The 21,718-nt window shown below is 49.9% G+C and overlaps 1 protein-coding gene across 14 annotated transcripts in view; it reads left to right on the top strand.

The window, feature by feature from the left end:
• Positions 1-5,301: 5,301 nt before the first annotated feature.
• The window catches only part of CHKA (choline kinase alpha), a 61,671-nt gene continuing 45,254 nt past the window's right edge, over positions 5,302-21,718 (top strand). For 5 of the 14 annotated variants that reach the window (XM_043581850.1, XM_043581848.1, XM_043581859.1 and 2 more), the window contains exon 1: positions 5,304-5,791. In XM_043581850.1, the coding sequence (XP_043437785.1) occupies positions 5,430-5,791 (362 nt within the window). In that variant the 5' untranslated portion in view covers positions 5,304-5,429. Of the gene's footprint in view, positions 5,792-5,968; positions 5,993-21,718 lie in introns of those variants that run through there. The other 9 variants (XM_043581857.1, XM_043581863.1, XM_043581861.1 and 6 more) reach the window with 5 other exon arrangements.

Here is a 21,718-nt window from a genome sequence, read left to right as displayed (position 1 = left end):
CTCACCCATCTGCACAGGGCATCCCTGGATCCTGCTGGTCTTCTACACAGAAAGGAGAGCCGTCCCAAAGCCACCTGGCACCAGTCCAGCCTCAGAGCCCAGGGCTGACTGGGGAGACAGGAGCCCAGTAGGCTGCAGAGTCTGAACCAAGGTTTCTGGACCTCTAGCCCAGAAGCCTCCTCTCCGTGGTATGACTTTCATCATACGTAGGATCTCTTAAAAAATGCATTTATTGTGTTACAAAAGTAATGCACGCAAGGCACACACACACACACACACACACACACACACACACACAAAACAAAAAAACCACAGGGCAGGTTTGCACCAAATTTGGAAAGTGAGTTTGAAAGGTCTGCTCTAAAACCCAGGCTCTGGGGGCACCTGGGTGGCTCAGTCCGTTAAGTATCTGACCTCTGATTTCAGCTCAGGTCGTGATCTCATGGCTCATGGGATGGAGCCCATGTCGGGCTTGGCACTCAAAGTGTGGAGCCTGCTTGGGATTCTCTCTCCCTCTCTCTCTGCCCCTCCTCCACTCTCTCTCTTTCTCTCTCTCAAAATAAACAAACTTAAGAAACCCCACCCCCACAGGCTCTGGGGACACAGCATGTGCTCTGGGAGGGCCATAGGGAATCACTTCCCATCGCTGGATGGCCACTGCCCAGGTTCTCCCACAGGGATCTCAGGAGGGCTTTACCAGCCCGGAGGACCTCAGATTTAGATTTCTGCTGTCAGCTCTAAATAAGGACAACCAGATTCTCACAGAGACAGGTGGCCAGGCTCGAAAGACGTTCTTCACGCTATGCCCCTTCCTTCCCACGGTCACCTGTGAACAGCAAAATGATCTTGTACGGGAAGTTTTGCATGTGGGATACAAGCATCGGTTTGTTCAGTGTAAGGCCCATATTGCCAGAGTTCCCGCGGGCTTTGCTCTCCTGGTGGCACCTGGGATGGGTTGCTACAGGTGCATCCTTCCTGACCACAGGTGATTATGGTCTCCCCCAGCCTCTGGGAATCCAGCTAACAAACCGTAGAAGAACACAGCTACCCTTTGCGGGGCCCTGACTCCGTGGCCAGGCCTTTCTCTGCCCGCATCAGTGACACTCCCCACCCCCACACCCCTGCAATAATGCTCTAGGGTAGGAACAATTATCTTCATCTGGCTTAGAGGGGTAGGCGACTTGTCCAAGGCCACACTGTGAGTGGAGGCACAAGATGCAAAGACAGGTTTTTACCCTTAATGCTATACTCAGGGCCCCTGCAAATGGAGGATGGCGGGAGGGAGGGCCTGTCCCATCCGCCAGACACGTGGGCATTCCAGTCACCTGCTTTCCTTAAACCCTCTGGGACCTAAGCCCTGCCTGTGGCCTTCATTCACTGAGGCTGGGTGCATGGCAGGAGGCCACCAAGGAAGACCACACTCGCTCTCAGTGCTCAGGGGCCTCCAGGAAGCTGCCAGGCCTGCCCAGTCTCGAGCTAGCTGGCAGAGCATCCTGGGGTGGGGTCCAACCCAGGTACTCCGTGAAGGGGCTCCGCTCTGTTACTCTGCTGGCGGGGGCTGAAACCCAATCGTGAGCATGTAGGATTTCAGCCTGTTGGCCTGTGAGTACTCACATCAATATTTTAAGGCTCAGAAATGAAGTAAGGGAGCCTGGTCCTGGGGGCAGCCAGGGAGGGGGCGGTGAGCCCAGCCCAGCCGGCCCTCTAGGGAACCCCCACTGCGCCAAGCTTCTGCGGCTTCCTGGGCCAAAGGTGCTTTTGGTGCCGACAGCCAAGGCTCCCCTGTATTCAGAGGAAGTCCTGGTGGGTCCCCGGGTTCTGCCCTTCCTAGCTGCCTGCTGGAGATGGAAGTGTTAATTACACTCACTTCATTGCTAGTTCCGAAAGCTCAAAAATGCCGCATACAGGTAAAGGACACAGCGTAGGGTCTGCTCCTATCAAGTGCTTGACAAACGGTCCCTCCATTTCCAGGGAGGCAGATTCAGAAAGCCCCTCCTCGGAACAGGCCTTGTGGTTGCACTTGGTGGCAGGGCGGTGGCCCGTGGGACCCTGGTCTGCCTAGTGGCCCTGGGGACTCCCCTGGCCAGTCCCTCAGGCCAGAGGGATCAGTCTGCGGGAATGCCTGGGACTGGACAGGGGCCTCGCGATCTACTGTCTCCCCAAATCCCTATTGCTCCTAAGGCCGACCACCCACACCCTCTTTGTCTGCTCTCGGAATTCAGCATCAATCAAAGCTTTTGGAGATTTTTTCTTCCTTTTTTTTTTTTTTTTTAAGATTTTATTTTGGGGGCACCTGGTGGCTCCGTTGGTTGAGCGTCCGACTCTTGATTTCAGCTCAGGTCGTGAACTCACGGTTCGTGAGATCAAGCCCCACGTCGGGCTCTGGGCAGAAATAACTTGACTGTCTACAATCAGGGCCTGCTGGTCAAGATCTCTCCTGGAAGTCCCATGTGGGGAGGAGACTGACAATACACAATAAACGAACGGGGATGAGGGGAGAGGCACAGTGTGGCAGTGGGGGGGACAGTGTTGCTATTCTTTATTGGACCGGGAGCCAGGCATAGCCGTTTTCCTCATTAACCCATGCGGCCAAGCCTTATGACTGGTGCACTGAAGGCACTTGATAAAAATGGAAAATGAACCCTCCCTACCACCTTCAACCCGGTCACGTTTCACTTCTGTCCGATACACGGACATGTGGGCTCAACATCTTTTTTTTTTTTTTTTTTTTGAGTAAACTCAATGCCCAGCGTGGGGCTTGAACCCCGAGATGGAGAGGTACACGCCGCACCAACTGAGCCAGCCGGGCGCCCCTCGGACTCAGCAACTTTGATACCCCAGTCCAGGTGCCGGACAATCATTCAGGTCGTTTCCAGCCTTTTCCAATTACGGATGGTGAGGCAGTGGACAGTTCGACGATGCACGGGGGCTTCATGCTTTGCATGACTGCTTGGGAGAAAGTCTTGGGAATGGGGTTGCCAGGTCAAGGGTCATGAGCAGATCTATCACTCTGGGTTTCTCCTTGTGCATTGTGATGGGTCTGGCACTTTTCTTGAGTGCCTCCTGCACGCCAGACCCCGTCTTCACTATGCATCCTCACAGGTGACTCTGGGAAGCGGACTGCCTGGAAAATGCCTTCTCAACCCTCTAAAGCCTTGCTCAAGAGGCAAGGCTGGGGAGGCTTCCCCTACTTGTATGGCAGAATTAGTCTTTAGCGTTACTCTAGGCCAAGCTTCCTCAGTCTCCCCTCCGGTAGTTTTGCCCCAGCCCTGAGGGTGGGCCCTGCGTGGCCAAACGAAGGATGAGCTAATGAGAGCTACATTCAGGACTTTAGCTTGTCTGCAGGGGAGGGAAGTTTTATATCCTCTTGGAAGTAATGCTCTTTCTTCACACAAAGGAGCGGGGACACCTGCCCTTGCCTCTCATCTTAGCCGAGGGACCTCAGCTGAAACACGCAGACCCTGCAGGACTCAGTCTCCACATCTATAAACGGAAGCAGTAACAGATAAAACTTTTCCAACACCTTTAATAAGGCATCCTTTCCCTCCCACAGGGAACGGCAGTCCCATAAAGGCGCCTGTGGGTTCTAACAGCTCAAACCAGCAGACGCCAGGGTTATTTCAAACAACAGAGACCCAACCCTTACTTCTAACGCCCTTTCCTCCCCGCCAGGTTTCTGGCATTCCTGAGATTACTAGGCGGGTGCCAGGGGACAGGGGGACAAAAGGTCTGTCACCTGGGTAGGCCATGGACACGGTCCCACCCCTGCAGTGGTTATTTTTAGACAAAGTCCTTGGCTACTTTATCTAAATGGCCTGCCTGAAGACCTTGAATTTTCAGCTTTTCAAACATCCAATGGGACTCCCACCCTGCTTCCCTTCTAAAACGCCCAGGCTACTCCCAGGTCCTCAGTTCAGTGCACAGGCCCACCTCTACAGCTGTCTTGTCAAAGCCCCCTTTTCATTATAATACTTTTGTTCAAAAAGTCCACTTTTCTTGGAGCAAGTTCAGCCAAGCACACACGATCTAAAAAGAGATGTTTGCTTCTGGCCGACTGTGAAATCCCACACAGAAGCCATTTTCTGAAATCCAGGCGCTTAATTTCCTAAGCAGCCTGGGAAACCTCTTGTCCCAGCTCACGTCCCGTAAAATAGGATCTGTAATTTTTATATTTATCTGTAACCCCCTACCAGAAAGGATCGGGGCCACGGGCTCAAACAGGAGTGAGGGGCAGAGGCCGGGGTGGCCAACTGGAGAAGGGGCCCTCGTCCCCGTCCGCGGGCAAAGGTGCGTTAGTCACGGTCACGCGGCTGCCTCCTGCGCGGGGGCGGGCGGGGCGCGTCCACAAAGCCAGCAGCCCCGTGGCACTCACCTTTGGCCAGTGATCCGCGTGGCTGCGGCGGCCCCGCTGCGGGATGCCGCCCCGCCCGCCCCGAGCCTTCAGTGCCCGGCGTCCTCAGCACCAAGGACAGGGAAACTGAGGCTGCGGGAGGGACCCCCCCCCCCCCCCCGGAGGGCGGGGTCCCTTGTTCAGCCTTGAGCCAATCGCCTCTGCCCTGTTTTCGGACCCGGGGAAAATAATTCCTCCGGCTCTGGGTTGTTCGGAACGCGGCCGCGCCTCGCAAGGAGCCGAGCCGGCGCTGGGAAATGTTATAAAAACACACCCACGGAGCAGCAGAGAGAGGTGCCTTGCCCCAAGGTCATGCAAAAAGAGAAGCCAGCCTGCAGGCACTAGCTTCCTGCCTGCACCCTGCCAGGCCCCGGCTTCAGATGTCCTGGGGTTCCCAGGGGTCCGAGCAAAGTTTCGGCTCCCAGAGCCAAGCCCGGGCTGCCCGAGGCTCGGGGGCCGGAGGCTCCCACCGGGCCCCCGCGCCGCTCTCCGGGCGCCCCCGCACCTCAATTGCCGCTCTCCAACCCGGCGACCCCCGGCTCCGGCTCGACGCCCCCGCCCCCCGCGCCGGCCCCGCCCCCCGCGCCGGCAGCGCCCGGGGCGGGGGGCGGTGCCGCAGCCAATAGGGAGGTGGCGTGGAGAGGGCGGTGGCGGCTGTGAGGCCAATCGGCGCCGGCCGGCGGCCAATCAGCGGCGGGCTCGAGGGCGGGCTGTGACGCGGGCGGCGCTCCTCGTGCGGCGGCGGTATAGGAGCGCGCGCCGCGGCCAGCGGGGCCCGCCGAGCGTCTCAGCCGCCGCCGCCGCCGCCGCTGCAGCCGCCGCCGCCGTCCGCCGCTCGCTCGCTCGCTCGCTCCCTCCGCGCCGCCGCCCCGCGCCCGCCCGGCGCGCCCCCAACCGCCGCTCCCGCCCCCGGCCGGCCGGTCAGCGAGCCGCCGAGCGGCCTCCGCGCCCGGCCTCCGTGAGGGGGGCGCCCGGCCGGACCCTGAGCCTCGCTCTCTCGCGCTGCGGCCGTCCGCGCCTCCTCGGCCGCCTGCCCGGCATGAAGACCAAGTTCTGCAACGGGGGCGAGGCGGAGCCCTCGCCGCTCGGGCTGCTCCTGAGCTGCGGCGGCGGCGGCGGCGGCGGCGGCAGCGCGGCCCCGGCGCCCGGCGTGGGGCAGCAGCGCGACGCCGCCAGCGACCTCGAGCCCAAGCAGCTGGGCGGCCCGCAGCCGCCGCTCGCGCTGCCGCCGCCGCCGCCGCCGCCGCTGCCGCTGCCGCCGCCGCCGCCGCCGCCGCCGCCGCCGGCCGACGAGCAGCCCGAGCCTCGGACGCGGCGCAGGGCCTATCTGTGGTGCAAGGAGTTCCTGCCCGGCGCCTGGCGGGGCCTTCGCGAGGACCAGTTCCACATCAGTGTCATCAGGTCGGTGGCGGCGCCCCGCCGGGGGTGGGCGCGCAGGGCGGACGCGGGGGGGGAGCCGCTGGCCGGGGCGGGGGCGGACCCCGTGGGAAACCCAAGCCCCCCCCCCCCAGACCTGCCAGAAGACCGGCTGTTGAACGGATCCCGGTTCCGTGCGAAGACAGGTCTCCTCCGAGCAGAACAATACCGTTGAATCATCACAAAGTGCGTTTTGTGCAGAAGCTCATGAAACCTTGCCGGGGGAGGCCCTCCCTCTGGGGGTTCAGGGCCTTGAGTGAGGGGGGATGTTGTGAGTGGCTTTGAAAGAAGACCCTTGGTAACTTCACTGCGAGTTCCTCGCGTCCGCGATTGGCTCCCCGCCCCCGAAATGCACTTGTTCGTGTCCTGGGGGTAACAGCTGCTCGTTCCCCGCCAACGCTGCTCAGACGTAGGGGTGTCTTCGTGGTCCGAGTTTAGGAGGTGTGGCTCCAGGAATGACGAGGAGCGAGGTGGAAAGGGCCTCCCCTTTTCTTAAGCTAAAAATATGTAGCCATGTATTTAAATGACCGAAGGCATGTCCGCGTGTGTTTATTCAGACGCAAGAGGAAAAGGGGCTGCCTTGATTTTGGGGGCCACTCTGGTCCCAGGAGATGACCGTTTAACGTTTAGCGTGGGACCTATTTATTTATTTATTTATTAAAAAAAATTTTTTTTTAATGTTTATTTACTTTTGAGACAGAGAGAGACAGAGCATGAATGGGGGAGGGTCAGAGAGAGGGGGGCAGGGGGGTCCGAAGCCGGCTCTGCACCCGACAGCAGTGAGCTGGACTGGACACGGGGCTCGAACTCACGAACCTCGAGGCGGTGCCCTGAGCCACCCAGGCGCCCCTAGGCCTTTAAAAGTGCATCTCTTTCTCTGCCCGTTTTCTTTTAGCTGGTTGACTAGGCAGAGTGTAGTATCTGGAAACTGGCCGGCTGCCACTGATAATCCCCAACTCCAGTTTTAGTCATTTGATTCCTTTTCTGCGCCCAGTCTCGCAGCAGAGCTTCACTTCCTTGTTGTGCCTCTGGCCCCTCTCACGGATTTGCTTACGAGCAGTAGGAGCCAAAGGTGGGAATCAAAGGAGTTTGCCCAGTGAAAGGTTTTTTATGTTTTCATTTTACTTATTAAAAAAATTTTTTAATGTTTATTTATTTTTGAGGGAGACAGACAGAGTGTGAGCAGGGAGGTGCAGAGAGAGAGGGAGACACAGAATCTGAAGCGGGACCCAGGCTCCCAGCTGTCAGCACAGAGCCCCACGCGGGGCTCAAACTCACCAACCGCGAGATGGTGACCTGAGCCGAAGTCGGACGCTCAACCGACTGAGCCGCCCAGGCGCCCCTACAACGACAGTTTTAAGCAAAACACAACAGCTTAACCGGCCAGTGACACTCCCCTGAAAGGGCCCACAAGGGAACGTCTTAAGGCTGGATCCCGGGTGTCCGAACATCCTCACAGGCAACAGGCAAGAGCACTGGGGCAGGAGTGGGGTGCCGGAGACCCAGTCTCTCCGACTCTGACATCAGCGAGTAGCCACTGCCCTCCAGCCCCTCTAGGTTTCTCGTTTATACAGACTGATGATTACATGGCCTGGGATGATCTCTATCACCCTTTTCTTTGAGAATTTTCAGGCCTACCTGAATGTGATAGTTTTGGAGACACTTTCATTTAAAAAATGAATAGGGGCACCTGGGCGGCTCAGTCGGTTAAGCGGCCGACTTCGGCTCAGGTCGTGATCTCGCGGTTTGTGAGTTTGAGCCCCGCGTGGGGCTCTGTGCTAACAGCTCAGAGCCTGGAGCCCACTTCGGATTCTGTGTCCCCTCTCTCTCTGCTCATGTTCTCTCTCTCTCCTTCAAAAATAGATAAACATTAAAAAAAAAATTAGTAACTGTTACTGTAAGAGCATTGAAGATGTTTTCTTTTCTCCAGGAATTGGTACTCGCGGAAGTAGTCTTGGAAGCTCTCCTTTCTGTTTAGAGGACCTTTTAAAACTATGGTATACATTGCCTCTTAGTTCTGTTTTCTGCAATAGAATGTAATTATGGAATGGGTTTAATGAGAAAAGAGGTGATTTAGCACATGGGAAGTGGGTGATGCCTAGCTTTAAAAAGGGGCAAAAGAGGTGGGCGCCTGGGTGGCTCAGTTTGTTACACATCTGACTTTGGCTCAGGTCATGAGCTCTTGGTTCTTGAACTTGAGCCCCGTTTCGGGTGAGCTCTGCTTCTCCCTCCCTCCCTCCCTCCCTCCCTCCCTCCCTCTCTCCCTCTCTCCCTCTCTCCCTCTCCCTCCCTCTCCCTCCCCCCTGCCCCCTCCTCCTGTCTCCCCCCTCCCCCACTCTCTCCCCCCTCCCCCACTCTCTCCCCCCTCCCCCACTCTCTCCCCCCTCCCCCACTCTCTCCCCCCTCCCCCTGCTCCTTGTGTGATTCTGTCTCTCTGTCCCTCGCTCACTTGTGCCCTCTCTCTCTCTCTCTCTCAAAATAAGGTGGGGGGCAAAAGAGGCAGTTCAGAGCAAGGAAAGGGATTCCTCTGGGTGGAAATCCAGTGGCCCTCCACAGGCAGGTGGCACTTCCTGTGTCTCTGGCTATTGTGTTATTGACACTTCACAATCTTTCAGCTTTTTACTGGTGCTGGTCTGTCCGCAGGGGTTTATCAGACCTCACCACCTCAACTCAGTCCGGCTAGTCTGACCCACGTTTAACCCTTTTGCTCCTTCCCGCCCTGGCATATGCTTTTGCTGCTTTCTGTCTTGGAGTTGAAACAGCAGCTGGCCAGAGCTGCAGGACCACTGCCACCTTTGCACTCCCCCGGAGGCCCCTCCTCTGCCTGCAGTGACAGCTGAGACCTGGCGAGCCGCTTTTGCCTTTTGCGTTCACACCTGCTGTCTCCTCTGTTTGCTGTTTCTGAAGCCAGGAGTCCAGGCCTGCGCCCTTGCTTAGACCCTGTACCAGGAGGCACCTGTGGATGTCCTTGCACTTTGGGTCCCCCCCCACCCGCATCCATTCTATATCTTGTTGCCCGGTATTTCTCAAATATTGTTATTCTTGTTTAAAAAAATTAAAAAAAAATTTTTTAATGTTTATTATTTTTGAGAGAGACAGAGCACAAGTGGGGAGGGGCAGAGAGAGAGGGAGACACAGAATCCGAAGCAGGCTCCAGGCTCCGAGCTGTCGGCACAGAGCCCGACACGGGGCTCAAACCCACGAACTATGAGGTCATGACCTGAGCCAGAGTCAGAGGCTCAACTGATTGAGCCACCCAGGCGCCCCTGTTCCTTTAGCTTTAAAAGTTTACTGTGGCTTCCTGTAGCTGGAGATTAAAATCCAAACTTGTTGGTGTGCTTTCAGCTTGGGCCCCAGCCTCCCTTTTTAGAGTGGTTCTTTCTTGTTGTTGTTGCTATTGTTTAAAAATCGTTCTCCCCCCCTTGCCAGCAACAAGGAACAGGGAGCTAGTTACACTGGACCCTGCGTTTCCTGAATGAGCTTTGTGTTTTCAGTCTCCAGGCCTTTCTTTGCGCCTCTACTCTGCTTGGCAGCCTGGTGTCTGCTTCTAAACTTCCTCTTTCGAGGCCTGGCTTAGGGAGAAACAGAATTAATTTCTTCCCTGTTTGTTTGTCCTCCATAGCACTTCATATACATACACACCTTCACGGCAACAGCACTTACCACATCTGTGTGTTTATTCTTTGACTCCCATGTTAGATTGAATTAATTCCTAGAGGGCATTTCCTGTTCATCCTCGTGTCTCGTGGTAGGCACTGGATTTTAGCTTAAATTGGCCTCTTCACTATCCTTTTAATGTGATTGATGGCAGGGGTCTCTGTAATCAGACTGTTGTTTGCCTGAGTCCTTTAGCAGTGGTATAGGGAAAGATAAGAATTACCATAACATAGGGGTGTCTGGGTGGCTCAGGCGGTTAAGCGTCTGACTTCAGCTCAGGTCATGATCCCACGGATCGTGGGTTCGAGCCCCAAGTTGGGCTCAGTGCTGACAGCTCAGACCCTGGATCCTGCTTCAGATTCTGTGTCTTGCTCTCTGCACCTCCCTGCTCGCACTCTGTCTCTCTCCCTTTCAAAGATAAATAAACGTTTAAAAAAATTACCATAACATAGAAATTGTCATTAATAAACTGACCACTCAAAAATTTTGTCCATGCCCAACTGTCGCAGCTGAACACTAACTTTTGTCCAGGCCCATCAAATCAAGTGTTTGTTATTATCACTCTCGTTGCTGATTGATAAAAGTCACAGTCAGTTGTGAAATGAAATTGCAGATCTCTGCAAGATTTCCTGAAGTTTGCTGGAAGAAACGCTTGAGAGCTGTTAAAGTTTCACACATACCTGTTGACCCAATATATCCCACAGACCCACTAACAGTTGAAAATTGATGGGGAGGATGATACCATGAGCCCTTCACAATAGAATCATTTAAACATCAAAAGACAGAAGCCCTTGAAAAGACTGGCCAAGTCCGTAGATGTATTTGCAGAATGATGCAATAAAAGTCAAACAGGGAGTGAATTATGGTTTATGGTGTCATCGTTAACTTTTTGGTAAAATTATGCCAAAATTCCCTACCTAATTTCCTTTTTATGTGCACGGTTGCATTATAACTTATGTTATAAATAACTTTTAGTTTCATTTTCCAAGATGTTTCATTTACATTTTGTTTTTACTGTTTACTGTGAAAATTTGGTCCCTTAAGGGGTCTTACTTTTTTTTAAAAATTAATAAACTTGGAGCATAGGACTGGCTTAGTGGAGCATGTGACTCTTGATCTTGGGGTCGTGAGTTTGAACCCCACATTGGGCATAGAGCTTACTTAGAAAAAATACACTTAATTTTTTTTTAGAACAGTTTTAGTTCACAGCCAAACTGAGCAGAAAGCACAGAGAGTTCCTGTACACCCCAGTCCCCCACCCCACCAAAACCTCCATCACTGTTGACCTCGCCCCCCGCCCCCCACACCAGAGTGGTACATTTGTTAAAATCCGTGAACCTACATCAACACATCCCCGTCACTCAAAGTCCATGATTTACTTCACGCTAAGGTTCACTTCCAGTGTTGTGCATTCTGTGGGTTTGGAGAAACGTATGATGACGCATTTCCACCATTGTAGCAACCTGCAGAGTAGCGTCTGTGCCCTGAAAGTCCTCTGTCCTCTGCCTATTTATTTACCCCTCTCTCCTCCCAACCCCTTTTCTCAGATGTCGTATGATGGGAAGCACGAAGCATGTAGCCTTTTCGATTGGCTTCTTTCACTTAACAGCCTGCATTTAAAAGTCTCCTTCGTGGCTTGATAGCGTGTGGTCGTTTCAGTACTGAACACTATTTCATCCGGATGGACTACGGTCTGTCCGTTTACCTACTGCGGGACACCTTGGTTGCCTCTAAGTTTCAGCAGTTAGGAAGAAAGCTGCTGTAAGTATCCATGTGCGGCTTTCTGTGCGGACATAAGCTTTCTCCTCTTTTGAGTAAATATGAAGGGGTGCGGTTGCTAGCTCGAGGGGTAAGAGCATGTTTCGTTTTGTTAAGATACTGCTGGTCTGGGGCGCCTGGGTGGCTCAGTCGGTTAAGCGTCTGACTTCAGCTCAGGTCACGATCTCACAGCTTGTGAGTTTGAGCCCCGCGTCGGGCTGTGTGCTGACAGCGCAGAGCCTGGGGGCCTGTTTCGGATTCTGTGTCTCCCCCTCTCTCTGCCCTTCCCCTGTTCATGCTCTCTCTCTGTCTCAAAAATAAATAAAAACATTAAAAAAAAAAAAAAAAAGATACTGCTGGTCTGATCTCCAGGGCTGCTGCTCCGTCGTGTCCCGCCAGCTGTGAGCGAGAGCTCCTGTCGCTCTGCACCCTTGCCCGCATTCGGGGTCAGTGGTCTAGATTTGGGCCACTCTAATAGGTGTGAGCTGGTGTCTTGTGGTTTTAATTTGCAATTCCCTGAGGACATGTGATGTATATGCTTTCTTGTCCTCTGCCTGTCTTCTTTGGTGAGGCGTGCGTTTAGGGTTTTTGCCCATTTTTTAAGTTGAGCTGTTTATTTCCTTATTGTCGTGATCAAAGGGTTCTTTGTATCTTTTGGCCGATAGTCATTTACCCAGTGTGTCTTTTGCAGGTATTTTCTTCCAGTTTGTGGTTGTCGTCTTATTTTCTTGAATGACGTCTTTTGCGGAGAAGTTTTAAATTTTAATGAAGTCGAGCTTATCAATTATTTCTTTCCTGGATCATGCCTTTGGTGTGGTATCTAAGATGTAATCACCGTAACAGGGTTGTTTAGGTGATTTCCTGTTATAGTCTGGTTTGTCGTTTTGCAGTTTACGTTTACATCTAGGATCCATTTTGTGTTACCTTTGGGGAAGGATGTAAGGTCTGTGTCTAGATTTCATTTTTTTTTTTTTTTAATTTTTTTTTTTCAACGTTTATTTATTTTTGGGACAGAGAGAGACAGAGCATGAATGGGGGAGGGGCAGAGAGAGAGGGAGACACAGAATCGGAAACAGGCTCCAGGCTCTGAGCCATCAGCCCAGAGCCCGACGCGGGGCTCAAACTCACGGACCGCGAGATCGTGACCTGGCTGAAGTCGGACGCTTAACCGACTGCGCCACCCAGGCGCCCCTAGATTTCATTTTTTAAATGTGAATGTCTAGTCATTCCAGCACCATTTGTTAAGACTGTCCTTTCCCTACTAAATTGCCTTTGCTCTTTGTCAAGATCAGTGGACTGGATTTATGTGGATCTATTTCTGGGCTGTGCAATCTGTTCCATCGATCTGTTTGTCCATTGTTTTGCCAACACCACACAGTCCTGATTATGCAGCTTTGTAGCAAGTCTTGAAGTCAGGTAGTGTCAGTCCTCTGACTTTGTTCTTCTCCTTTAATGCCAGATTGGCTATTCTGAGTGTTTCGCCCCTCCACGGAAACTCCAGAGTCAGTTTGCCAACATTGGGATTTTGATAGGGATTCGTCGGATCTACACAAGTAGGGAAGAATTGACATCTTGGCAGTATCGAGTCTTCCTATCCATGGGCATGGGCTATTTCTTCATTTTATTTAGTTCTTTGATATTTTTCATTAGAGGTTTGTATTTTTCTTCTTATAGATCTTGTTCATATTTTGTTACATTTATACTTCAGTGTTTCATTTTTTGGTTGCTGATGTATGTGAGAATAGGTTTTTCATTTTAATTTGTACTTGTTCATTGCTAGTATAGGGGACAGTGATTGACTTTTATGTTAACGTTGTATCCTGCAACCTTGCTATAATTCTTATTAGTTCCAGGATTTTTTTTTTTTTCAGTCTAGCCTCTTAGCTTGTCCAGCTCTGATACCGATGCCCATGTTCTCCTTCTGGGTTTTTCCCTGCAGTGGAACCCTGGCAGCCAGCCTAGCCCCCTCCACTATCTCACCATCCTCTATCAGCTGGCGGAGAATCTTGTCCTGCCCTTGGACAGCCCTTGTCTTTAGCTTTTCAGGGGTCTGTTTTGTATCCACAACGAGGTTGTACTGTACATGTCTTTCATAAGTTATGTATGTGTGTAAGCAAGCTCTGTACCCAACCTGGGGCTTACACTCACAACCCCCGAGGTCAAGAGTTGTATGTCCTACTGACTGAGCCAGCCAGGCGCCACTCCTTGTCAATCATAACATATTTACACGTCTCACTGTGGCCGGTGCTTTTTCTGTTCAGTGTCCCAGTGACCCAGGGGCTGATGATGAAACAGTAAGACAATAAGGCCTGGGAGGTCCATGTGAGCTAGGAGTGATGTGGGAGCCCTTTGTGGAGAAAGTGGCAGCACCCCTGAACTCTGAAAGGTGCAAGAACCTCTCTGGTGAGAAGAGCAGGAAGAAGCATGCTCCCTTCCAAGGATGCTAAGAATAGTGGCTTGAGGGGCGCCTGGGTGGCTCAGTCGGTTGAACATCCGACTTCGACTCAGGTCATGATCTCACAGTCTGTGAGTTCGAGTCCCACATCAGGCTCTGTGCTGACAGCTCAGAGCCTGGAGCCTGTTTCAGATTCTGTGTCTCCCTCTGTCTCTGAACCTCCCTCGTTCGTGCTCTCTCTCTGTCTCAAAAATCAATAAAGGTTAAAAAAAAAAAAATACTGGCTTGAAATGGGTATTTTAGGGGGGGCGCCTGGGTGGCTCAGTCAGTTAAGCATCTGACTCTTGGTTTCGGCTCAGTTCACGATCTCACGGTTCGTGGGTTCGAGCCCCACGTCGGGCTCTGCACTGACAGTGCAGTGCCCGCTTGGGATTCTCTCGCCCTCCCTTTCTCTCTGCCCCTCCTCTGTCCTCTGTCTTTCTCACAATAAATAAGTAAACTTAAAAAAAAATCGGTGTTTTAGGAACCCTTTCTGTGGGACATGTGGATTACCACGATTGGGTGGTGGTTGTGGTGGTGGCACTAAGGGGATGTAGTGGGCGGAGAGCAGGGATACCGCTAACCATTTTACAGTACAAAGGACAACCCCTCCTCTTCCTCCAGCAGAGGATTCTCAGACCCCGAGTGTCAACAGTGCCAAGGTTGAACAGCCCTTGGAATATGGGACTGAAGACCAGCTTTCCTCTTTCGTCCGTTTGGCCCGCTCTTAACACATGCACCTTTGCTTTACCGTTGCCCCTGGTGAGCGGCTGGCATTACCTGATCATCACAAAAACCCCTATCGGATGCTCCTGCGTTATTTTATGGCGAGAAGACGGGCTTAAAGGCATCGAGTGACTTGCCCAAGGCCACACAGCTGTCTGGGAGCCAGCGGCTCACCAAGGTCAAAGGCTGTTCTCTCAACTCTGCCTCCAGGCTCGGGGTTAAGGCATCTGTTCCTGATTACCACACACTGATGCTGGCATTTCACTCTAGTTTTGTTTGTTTTTTCCCCCTCCACCTGAGCTATGATTATTTCAAGTTGAGTTTTAGATGGTCAGAAGAAGTTTTGCAAAAATCCACCCCCCCCCCTTTTTTTCCCTCATTCCGTTTGTGCTCCAAATTCATTGGCTGTTTTGGTATTTCACTGTCTTCTATTTTCTATGCATCCAGTCCTTTGTTCTTGCCAGTCCTTTCTCTGTGGAGATAGTGGTTGTGTTTGAATTCCCCCCCCCCCCCCCTTGCACCCCAGTCATTTGACTTTGAGAAAAAGTGAAACCTTTTGTTTCCAGGCGGCGAGCCCCAGGGAGACTGAGTCTGCATGCTGGACTTGATGCCCAGTTACTTGTGGATAATTTGCAGACATTTCAGGAGCTTTTTTGCTTTTTAGCAAAATACGGTTGGTTAGGTGCAGATCAGATAACTCCCCATCTTAGTTTAGCAGGTGAAAATCTTTTCTTCAAGATTTCTCTGGAGCAGGCAGGTTCTTGGGTTGATCATTCCCGGAAACATTGAGCTGATACACCTGAATATGAATCCTTTTCCAAACAATTAAAGATATACAGATGTTTTTGATGGATGAATGATTAGCAAAATGTCCCATTTACGTACAATGGAATATTTGTTAACCTTAAAGAGAGTCTTTTTTTTAATTTGAGAGAAAGCGCGCACTCGAGCCGGGGAGAAGGGCAGAGGGAGAGAGAGAAGCTTAAGCAGGCTCCATACTCCGTTTGATCCCATGACCCTGGGATCATGACCTGAGCCTAAATGAAGAGTTGGACACTCAACCAACCGAGCCACCCAGGCGCCCCTAAAAGAAGGAGGTTCTGACACATGCTACCACAGGGATTAACCTTGAGGACATGCTAAGTGAAATGCTTGCCAGTCACAAAAAAGACCTGTATTGTACGATCCGACTTCTGTGAGACCTCTAGCGTAGTCATATTCATACACACAGAGTAGATGGTGGTGGCCGGGGGCGGGGGGCGGGGGGTGGGGGTGGGGGGAGAATGGAGCCCTAGTGCCCAATGGCTCAGTTTCAGTTTTGCAAGATAAAAAGAGTTGTGGAGACAAATGGTGGTGGTGTTTGCAAAAACAGTGTGAATACACTTAATGCCACTGAACTGTGCACTTAAAAACGGTTAAGGTGGTAAATTGATATGTGTATTTTATCACAATTTAAAGATTGGAAAAAAAATAGGGGTGCCTGGCTGGCTCTTGACTTCAGGGTTGTCGGGCGAACGTGATAACCACTACACTACGGAAACCCTTGACTTCAGGGTTGTAAATTCAAGCCCTGCGTTGAGTGTAGGGATTACTAAAAAAAAATGAAGAAGAAAAAAGGGGCGCCTGGGTGGCTCAGTAAGGTGAAGCACCCAAATCTTGATCTCAGCCCAAGTCTTGATCTCACGGGTATGAGTTCCAGCCCCGTGTTGGTCTCCATGCTGAGCTTAGAGCCTACTGAAAAAATAAAAATAAAAAATAAAAACTTAAAAAAATGGCTGTTGAAAAATTGGAACAAAAAGGTATGTAGATGTTTGACATTAGGAATGTCATATTTCAAGACTTTGGGCACTCCACTAAGTCGTATCACTATAGCATGGAATTTTCCTGCTTAGACTGCTGTGGAATAAAATAGGAATTAAGTGACCTCTTTGAGACCTGCTAAGTCTACAAATAAAGGATGCGAGCCAGTTTTAAAGCTGTTTAAAAATGTGTTCCTAAAATAAAAGCTGTATTACACAATAAACCCTATCTAGCGAAGTGATTATACTCCAAATTTTTAGAAAAATACACTCTGTAGCATAAAGAGTTGAAAACATTGAAGCCACTCCTAGATGCAAATGCAGAGACTAGCTCAGAAGCTCTCTCTTATATGTTTGCCTTATAACTTGTAGTTAAAATTTGTTCTTCAGCAGAATCTCCCAACTACTTCTTTTAAAAAAAATTTTTTTTTTAATTTTTATTCATTTTTGAGACAAAGACAGAGCATGAGTAGGGGAGGGGCAGAGAAAGGGGGAGACAACAGAACCTGAAGCAGGCTCCAGGCCCTGAGCTGTCAGCACAGAGCCTGACGTGGGACTCAAACTCACAGACTGTGAGATCCTGACCTGAGCTGAAGTCGGACACACAACCGACTGAGCCACCCAGGCGCCCCTCCCCAGCTACTTCTTAACCCACAAACTGGTACTTGAATCTCGGGCTGTGACATTCGCCAAGTGCCCAAATCTGTACTGTGTATGCCAGCTTCCTGATGCTGATGTGTTAAAGTGGGTCACATGATGCAGCCCAAATAAATCACATCTACTGGACTGTTAAGCTTTTTCCCTGGGGCTGAGAAAGTTTTGATGATCTCGTTGACTCCAGTCTGTCTTCCTTTTATTTATTTTTATTAACAATTTTGTTTATGATTTCTTCTTTTTTTTTTTAGATGTTTATTTATTTTGAAAAAGAGAAAGAGTGAGCGAGCAGGAGCAGGGAAAGGGCAGAGAGAGAGAGAGAGAGAGGGAGAGAGGGTCCCAAGCAGTCTCCGCATTGTTAGTGCAGAGCCCAACATGGGGCTTGAACCCATGAGCTGTGAGATCATGACCTGAGCCACACCAAGAATTGGTGAGCCACCAACTGAGCCACCCAGGGGCCCCCTCCTCCTCCTCCTCCTCCTCCTCCTCCTCTTCTTTCTCTTCTTCCCCTCCTCCCCCCTCCCTCCTCCTCCTCCATTTTATTATTTTAAGTAATTTCTACACCCAGTGTGGGGCTCGAACTCACAATTGTGACATCAAGAGTCACGTGCAGACACCCCTTGACTTCCTTTCACATGTAGAGTGTATTTAACACGCTGTGTGAACTTTACAGAGCAACCAAAATTGAATAACAGTTTTCGTGGCCAACACCTGATGGTAGCATTCGATGTTTTTGGCAAGGTGGGTGGAAAGTCTGAACACATTTGCGAAGTGGCCTTTGTTTCCTCTGTTTGTGCTGTGGAACCAAGATGACAGCTCGCTCCTGTGACTTTACGCCTGGAGAGGGGGTGAGGAGTTTACGGGCAGCACTGTCCTGTGCCACGTGATGGTCCGGACAGTAGAAAGCAGAGGGGTAACTTTCCAGCTGTGGCAGCAGTAGCCGCCTTCCTTTGCTTCCTCTTCTTATGGTTGGGTCACTTCGAGCGACTTGTTCCCTGTGTTTCAAAGGGGAGCACTTCGGCCACCGCTGGCCTCCCAGGTGAAAAACAGCTGTGCCCCAAATGGTGACGTCAGTGGCCTTGTCTCATTTACCTCGTAGCGGAGAAGTGTCCATTTTCTCTCGCCTTCCCTGACGATGTACACTTTGCCAGTATATTACGTCTGGGGATTAATTGTGCTTTATGGCTACATGTTAGAGTAGCCTGTTTGAATGGTGAGGGCCTAGTAGCAAATTAAGAGGAACTTGATTTATTTTGTGCACTGCCGGGTTTTGGGGTTTTGCGGACTTGCCCCGGGGTGTAGGTAACATATAAATTTCCCTGAGCTGCTTTACTGTCTAGCAGCCTAGACTTCTGTTGGAAAGGGGTGTGCTACCAGCTCTGGAACAATGGAGCTGATGTAGAGAAAGACAAGTTGGGGGAGAAAACTATCTAGTTCTCTGAAGTTGAGGGTTGGAAAATTAATCAAGAAGCAAATGAGCTCTTATTATAGATAATGGATAAAAAACATTTAGGCTGTGTTAAAGGCCATCAGGAAATGCAGGGCTGAAAAGGAGGCCTGGGCATAACAATCCTGAAAAGCACCCAGAATATTATCTGTTATGTGACTTGAGGCACGAAGTTTGCAGTAAAAGCTCAATGAGCTGGGGCCCAATTTACTGAAAATTTTCCTTATTCTTTTTTTTTTTTTTTTTTTTTTTTTTTTTAACTACTCTCTTGTCCGTAAAATCAAGTAAAGGGTTAGATTTGTGCTTATCAAACTAGAATACCTATGTTAGTACTCCGGCCACCGTGTAATCTTATAAATCTCCCCAGAAAGCTAATGGTATTAACAGATTCAGAGAGTAGTTTGCATTGAGCAGCTGTGTTTGTTAAAACAGAAAAATGGTATATTACGGAGCAGAAGAGACAATGCTGCCTGGATATGTCTATAAAAGTTTGCACTTATGAGAAAGCAAACGTGTTTCTTACCTGGCATTCGAAACACTTTGATGGGAGAGTTTGAGAAGTTATGGTTTAAATGGTATCTCTGGGTTCTTCTGCTTTAATACTCTTTTCTTTTACGAGAACGTTTTGTTTTTTATTGAAGTATAATTAACATACAGGGTTATATTAGTTTCAGGTGTACAACGTAAGATTCAACAATTGTGCACATTATTCAGTGCTCACCATGATAGGTGTGGTCTCCATCTGTCACTAAAAAATGTTATTATAATATTATTGACTCTGTATTCTCTGCTATACTTTTCATTTCGGTGACTTGTTTATCTTATTCTTTTAAAAGAAAATGTAAAAGTAAGAAGATGCAAGATTATCTAAGAGTTAAAAACATTCCCTGTTGTGCTTTGGAAGCCACTCAGGTCTGAGTTCCCTTGTTGTTCTTGCCTCTCTAGTTCTGCAGTGATATTTCATGTTTAGATCAGCAAGGGGCTCAGATCGGTAATAGCTACATCATATTTGCAAGTTATATTTAAGGCAGGAATGGAGGGAGGTATGAAGGAATTTTAGATTTTCAACAAGAATGTTCCGTTAACCTGTAATTGTCTTATGGTTAGGATGATACGTCTTCGTACCTACTTGATGATTAACCAGGAAATTCAATCAAGTGGGCTAGCTCCCTCCCTGAGCATTCCTTTTCTTTGTGAAGTGATTACAGAAGACAATGGGAAAGAACAAGGGTTATTTTTGTTCATGTCGTTAAAAAAATTTTTTTTTTTGAGTAGGTAATCTGCGTACTGGTTTTCAAATTCAGACGTGAAGGGGTGTGCCGCAATTCTTTCTGTCACCTCTGGCCCCAGTGCTCCTCTCTAGAGGCAAGCGACGTTCTTAGGTTCTTAAACATTCTTCCAGAGAGATGCTTCGCCTGTGTTAGTATATTTGGGTGTACTCATTCTTCCAACAAATATTGAGAGCTGCTCTGGGCCAGGCAGTGTGCAGGGGGCTACGAATATGTAGCCTCCTCCTCTTCTTTAAAACTTACAATAAAAAAAAAATGTGAACTTACAATAGATCACCTTTTTTTGTGTGCTGAGAGCAGCACTATATCTCAGAGATTGCTTTATATTGGTATTTATTGAGCTGTCTTATTCTTTTAAGTAGGGACATGATGTTGTATTTTAACTTAAATACTATTCTGATATTTTCATGATAGTTCAAATACCAGAGCTTCTGTTTTCCAAGGTAATCACTCTAATAAAAAGATTGCATGTATTAAGTGCCTACTATTGCCAGATACTATATTGATCACATTCATCTCAGTTAATCTGGGTAGCGGTCCTAGGAGGGAGGTGTTCTTAGCCCCGGGGTCCCAGAGAGGTCGAGTAGTTTGCTGGAAGTTAAAGTGTTAATTAATAGTGTTAATAATCAGCCTCCTGTCTGATCGTCTAGTCTCCTTCCCATTGCAGTTCCCACACAGTGTGATGGTTCTTTCTAATATTCACTCAGATATGCACTTCAGTTTTGGCAGGGGGTTATGTTCTCCTGTCCCTGTTATCGCCCAGATTTTTTGTGATCAGTGGCTCCGTATGACAGCACCCATTGCTTGTCAGGTATGTGCGCAAGTATCCAAGGACTCCGGAGGACCGTGAGTGTGTTGCTCGGTCCCGTGTTTGAGATCGGTAATAACCAAAAGATATTGCCACCCTCACATCCAATCAGATACGCCGGAGCGTTAGAAACCTGTGCAGGCATACATCCTCTTACAGTCCAGGACCAGGTGACATTTGTGTACGTTGAGAGCAGGGGCATGTGGGGAAGCCCAAGAATCTTGCAGGTGTCTCTGACCCTTTTCAGGGACCCCACGTCACTAATGAAAACTGGAGACAGATCTGGTGTATGGGTGGCCCTTTGTCCATTTGTGGACTGTGAATAAGAAGCCTAGGGTTCTGCAGGGCGTGTGTATGATCAGTGGGCAGGCAACTCATGCCTAAAGTAATGGTTGTAGTTTGACTTTTCCCTGCCCATGTGCTATTGAAAATGCCGTCTTTTCTGAGTCTTCCTGTCTCTCTTCCTTTTCCTGCCTTTGTGTTTGGCCAGCTGGCTCAGTGGCGGAATTCAGGATGATGCGCTGCGGAAGCCCCCTCGGGGGGAGACGGCCATAGCTACTAAGGCAGAAGTTAAAGACTTTGAAAAGCCAGGAGAGTGTGGACAGCATGGGAGTCTGTAGGAGGAGGGCAAAGGGCAAGAGTGGTGGGTGTTAGCAAACTTCTATTCCCTGGACTTTATTCTGGAATGTTTCTCTTGACTGTTTTTACAGTGTCCTGGGTGCCAGGACGTTGGAACCCCGGCAGCGGGAGAGGGGGAGAAGAGAAGGTGGTGGGTTCTGTGTCTGTGTGAGAGTCCTCTCCTGCTGGCCTCAGACTTGAAGGGAGGAAGGAAAAGTGGCAAAGAAGATCTGTGGGGAGGAGAAAAGAAGTATCTGGCCAGGACCAGAGAGGAAAGGGCCCCTGGTAGTAGTGGTGGGGCAAGAGTAAGAATGGACATGTGAAGCTGGGACTCAGAACAGTTTCCGGAAACTGGGTAACTTTCTCATTCTGCAGCTCTTACTGATGTTTCTTTTTCCAGATCCGAAAACCAGAGCTTGATTGCTCTTAGGGTCTTCCAGTTCCCCTGGAAGTGTTCAGTCGTTGGGAGCAGATTTTAACCAAATGATGGTGGCCGTAGTTAAGACACAGAAGTTTAATATTAAGAGGATGGTTCAGATAAATCCATGAATGTTCAGTCCACAGTGAACTACTTAAGGCAAGTTGGTTATCACTGGTTTAAAGAGAAAAATAACAGCTTTGTTAGGATACCATAAAGTGCACCCTTTTGAATTGCACAGTTCAGTGGTTTTTAGTATTTTTAAAGGGTTCAGGCAACCACTGTCTTTTCAGAACATTTTCAT

Source organism: Prionailurus bengalensis, chromosome D1, assembly GCF_016509475.1.
Source record: "Prionailurus bengalensis isolate Pbe53 chromosome D1, Fcat_Pben_1.1_paternal_pri, whole genome shotgun sequence".
Taxonomy (NCBI): Eukaryota; Metazoa; Chordata; class Mammalia; order Carnivora; family Felidae; genus Prionailurus; species Prionailurus bengalensis.
Note: the sequence above shows the minus strand (reverse complement) of the source record. Positions and strands in the feature narration are given on the sequence as shown.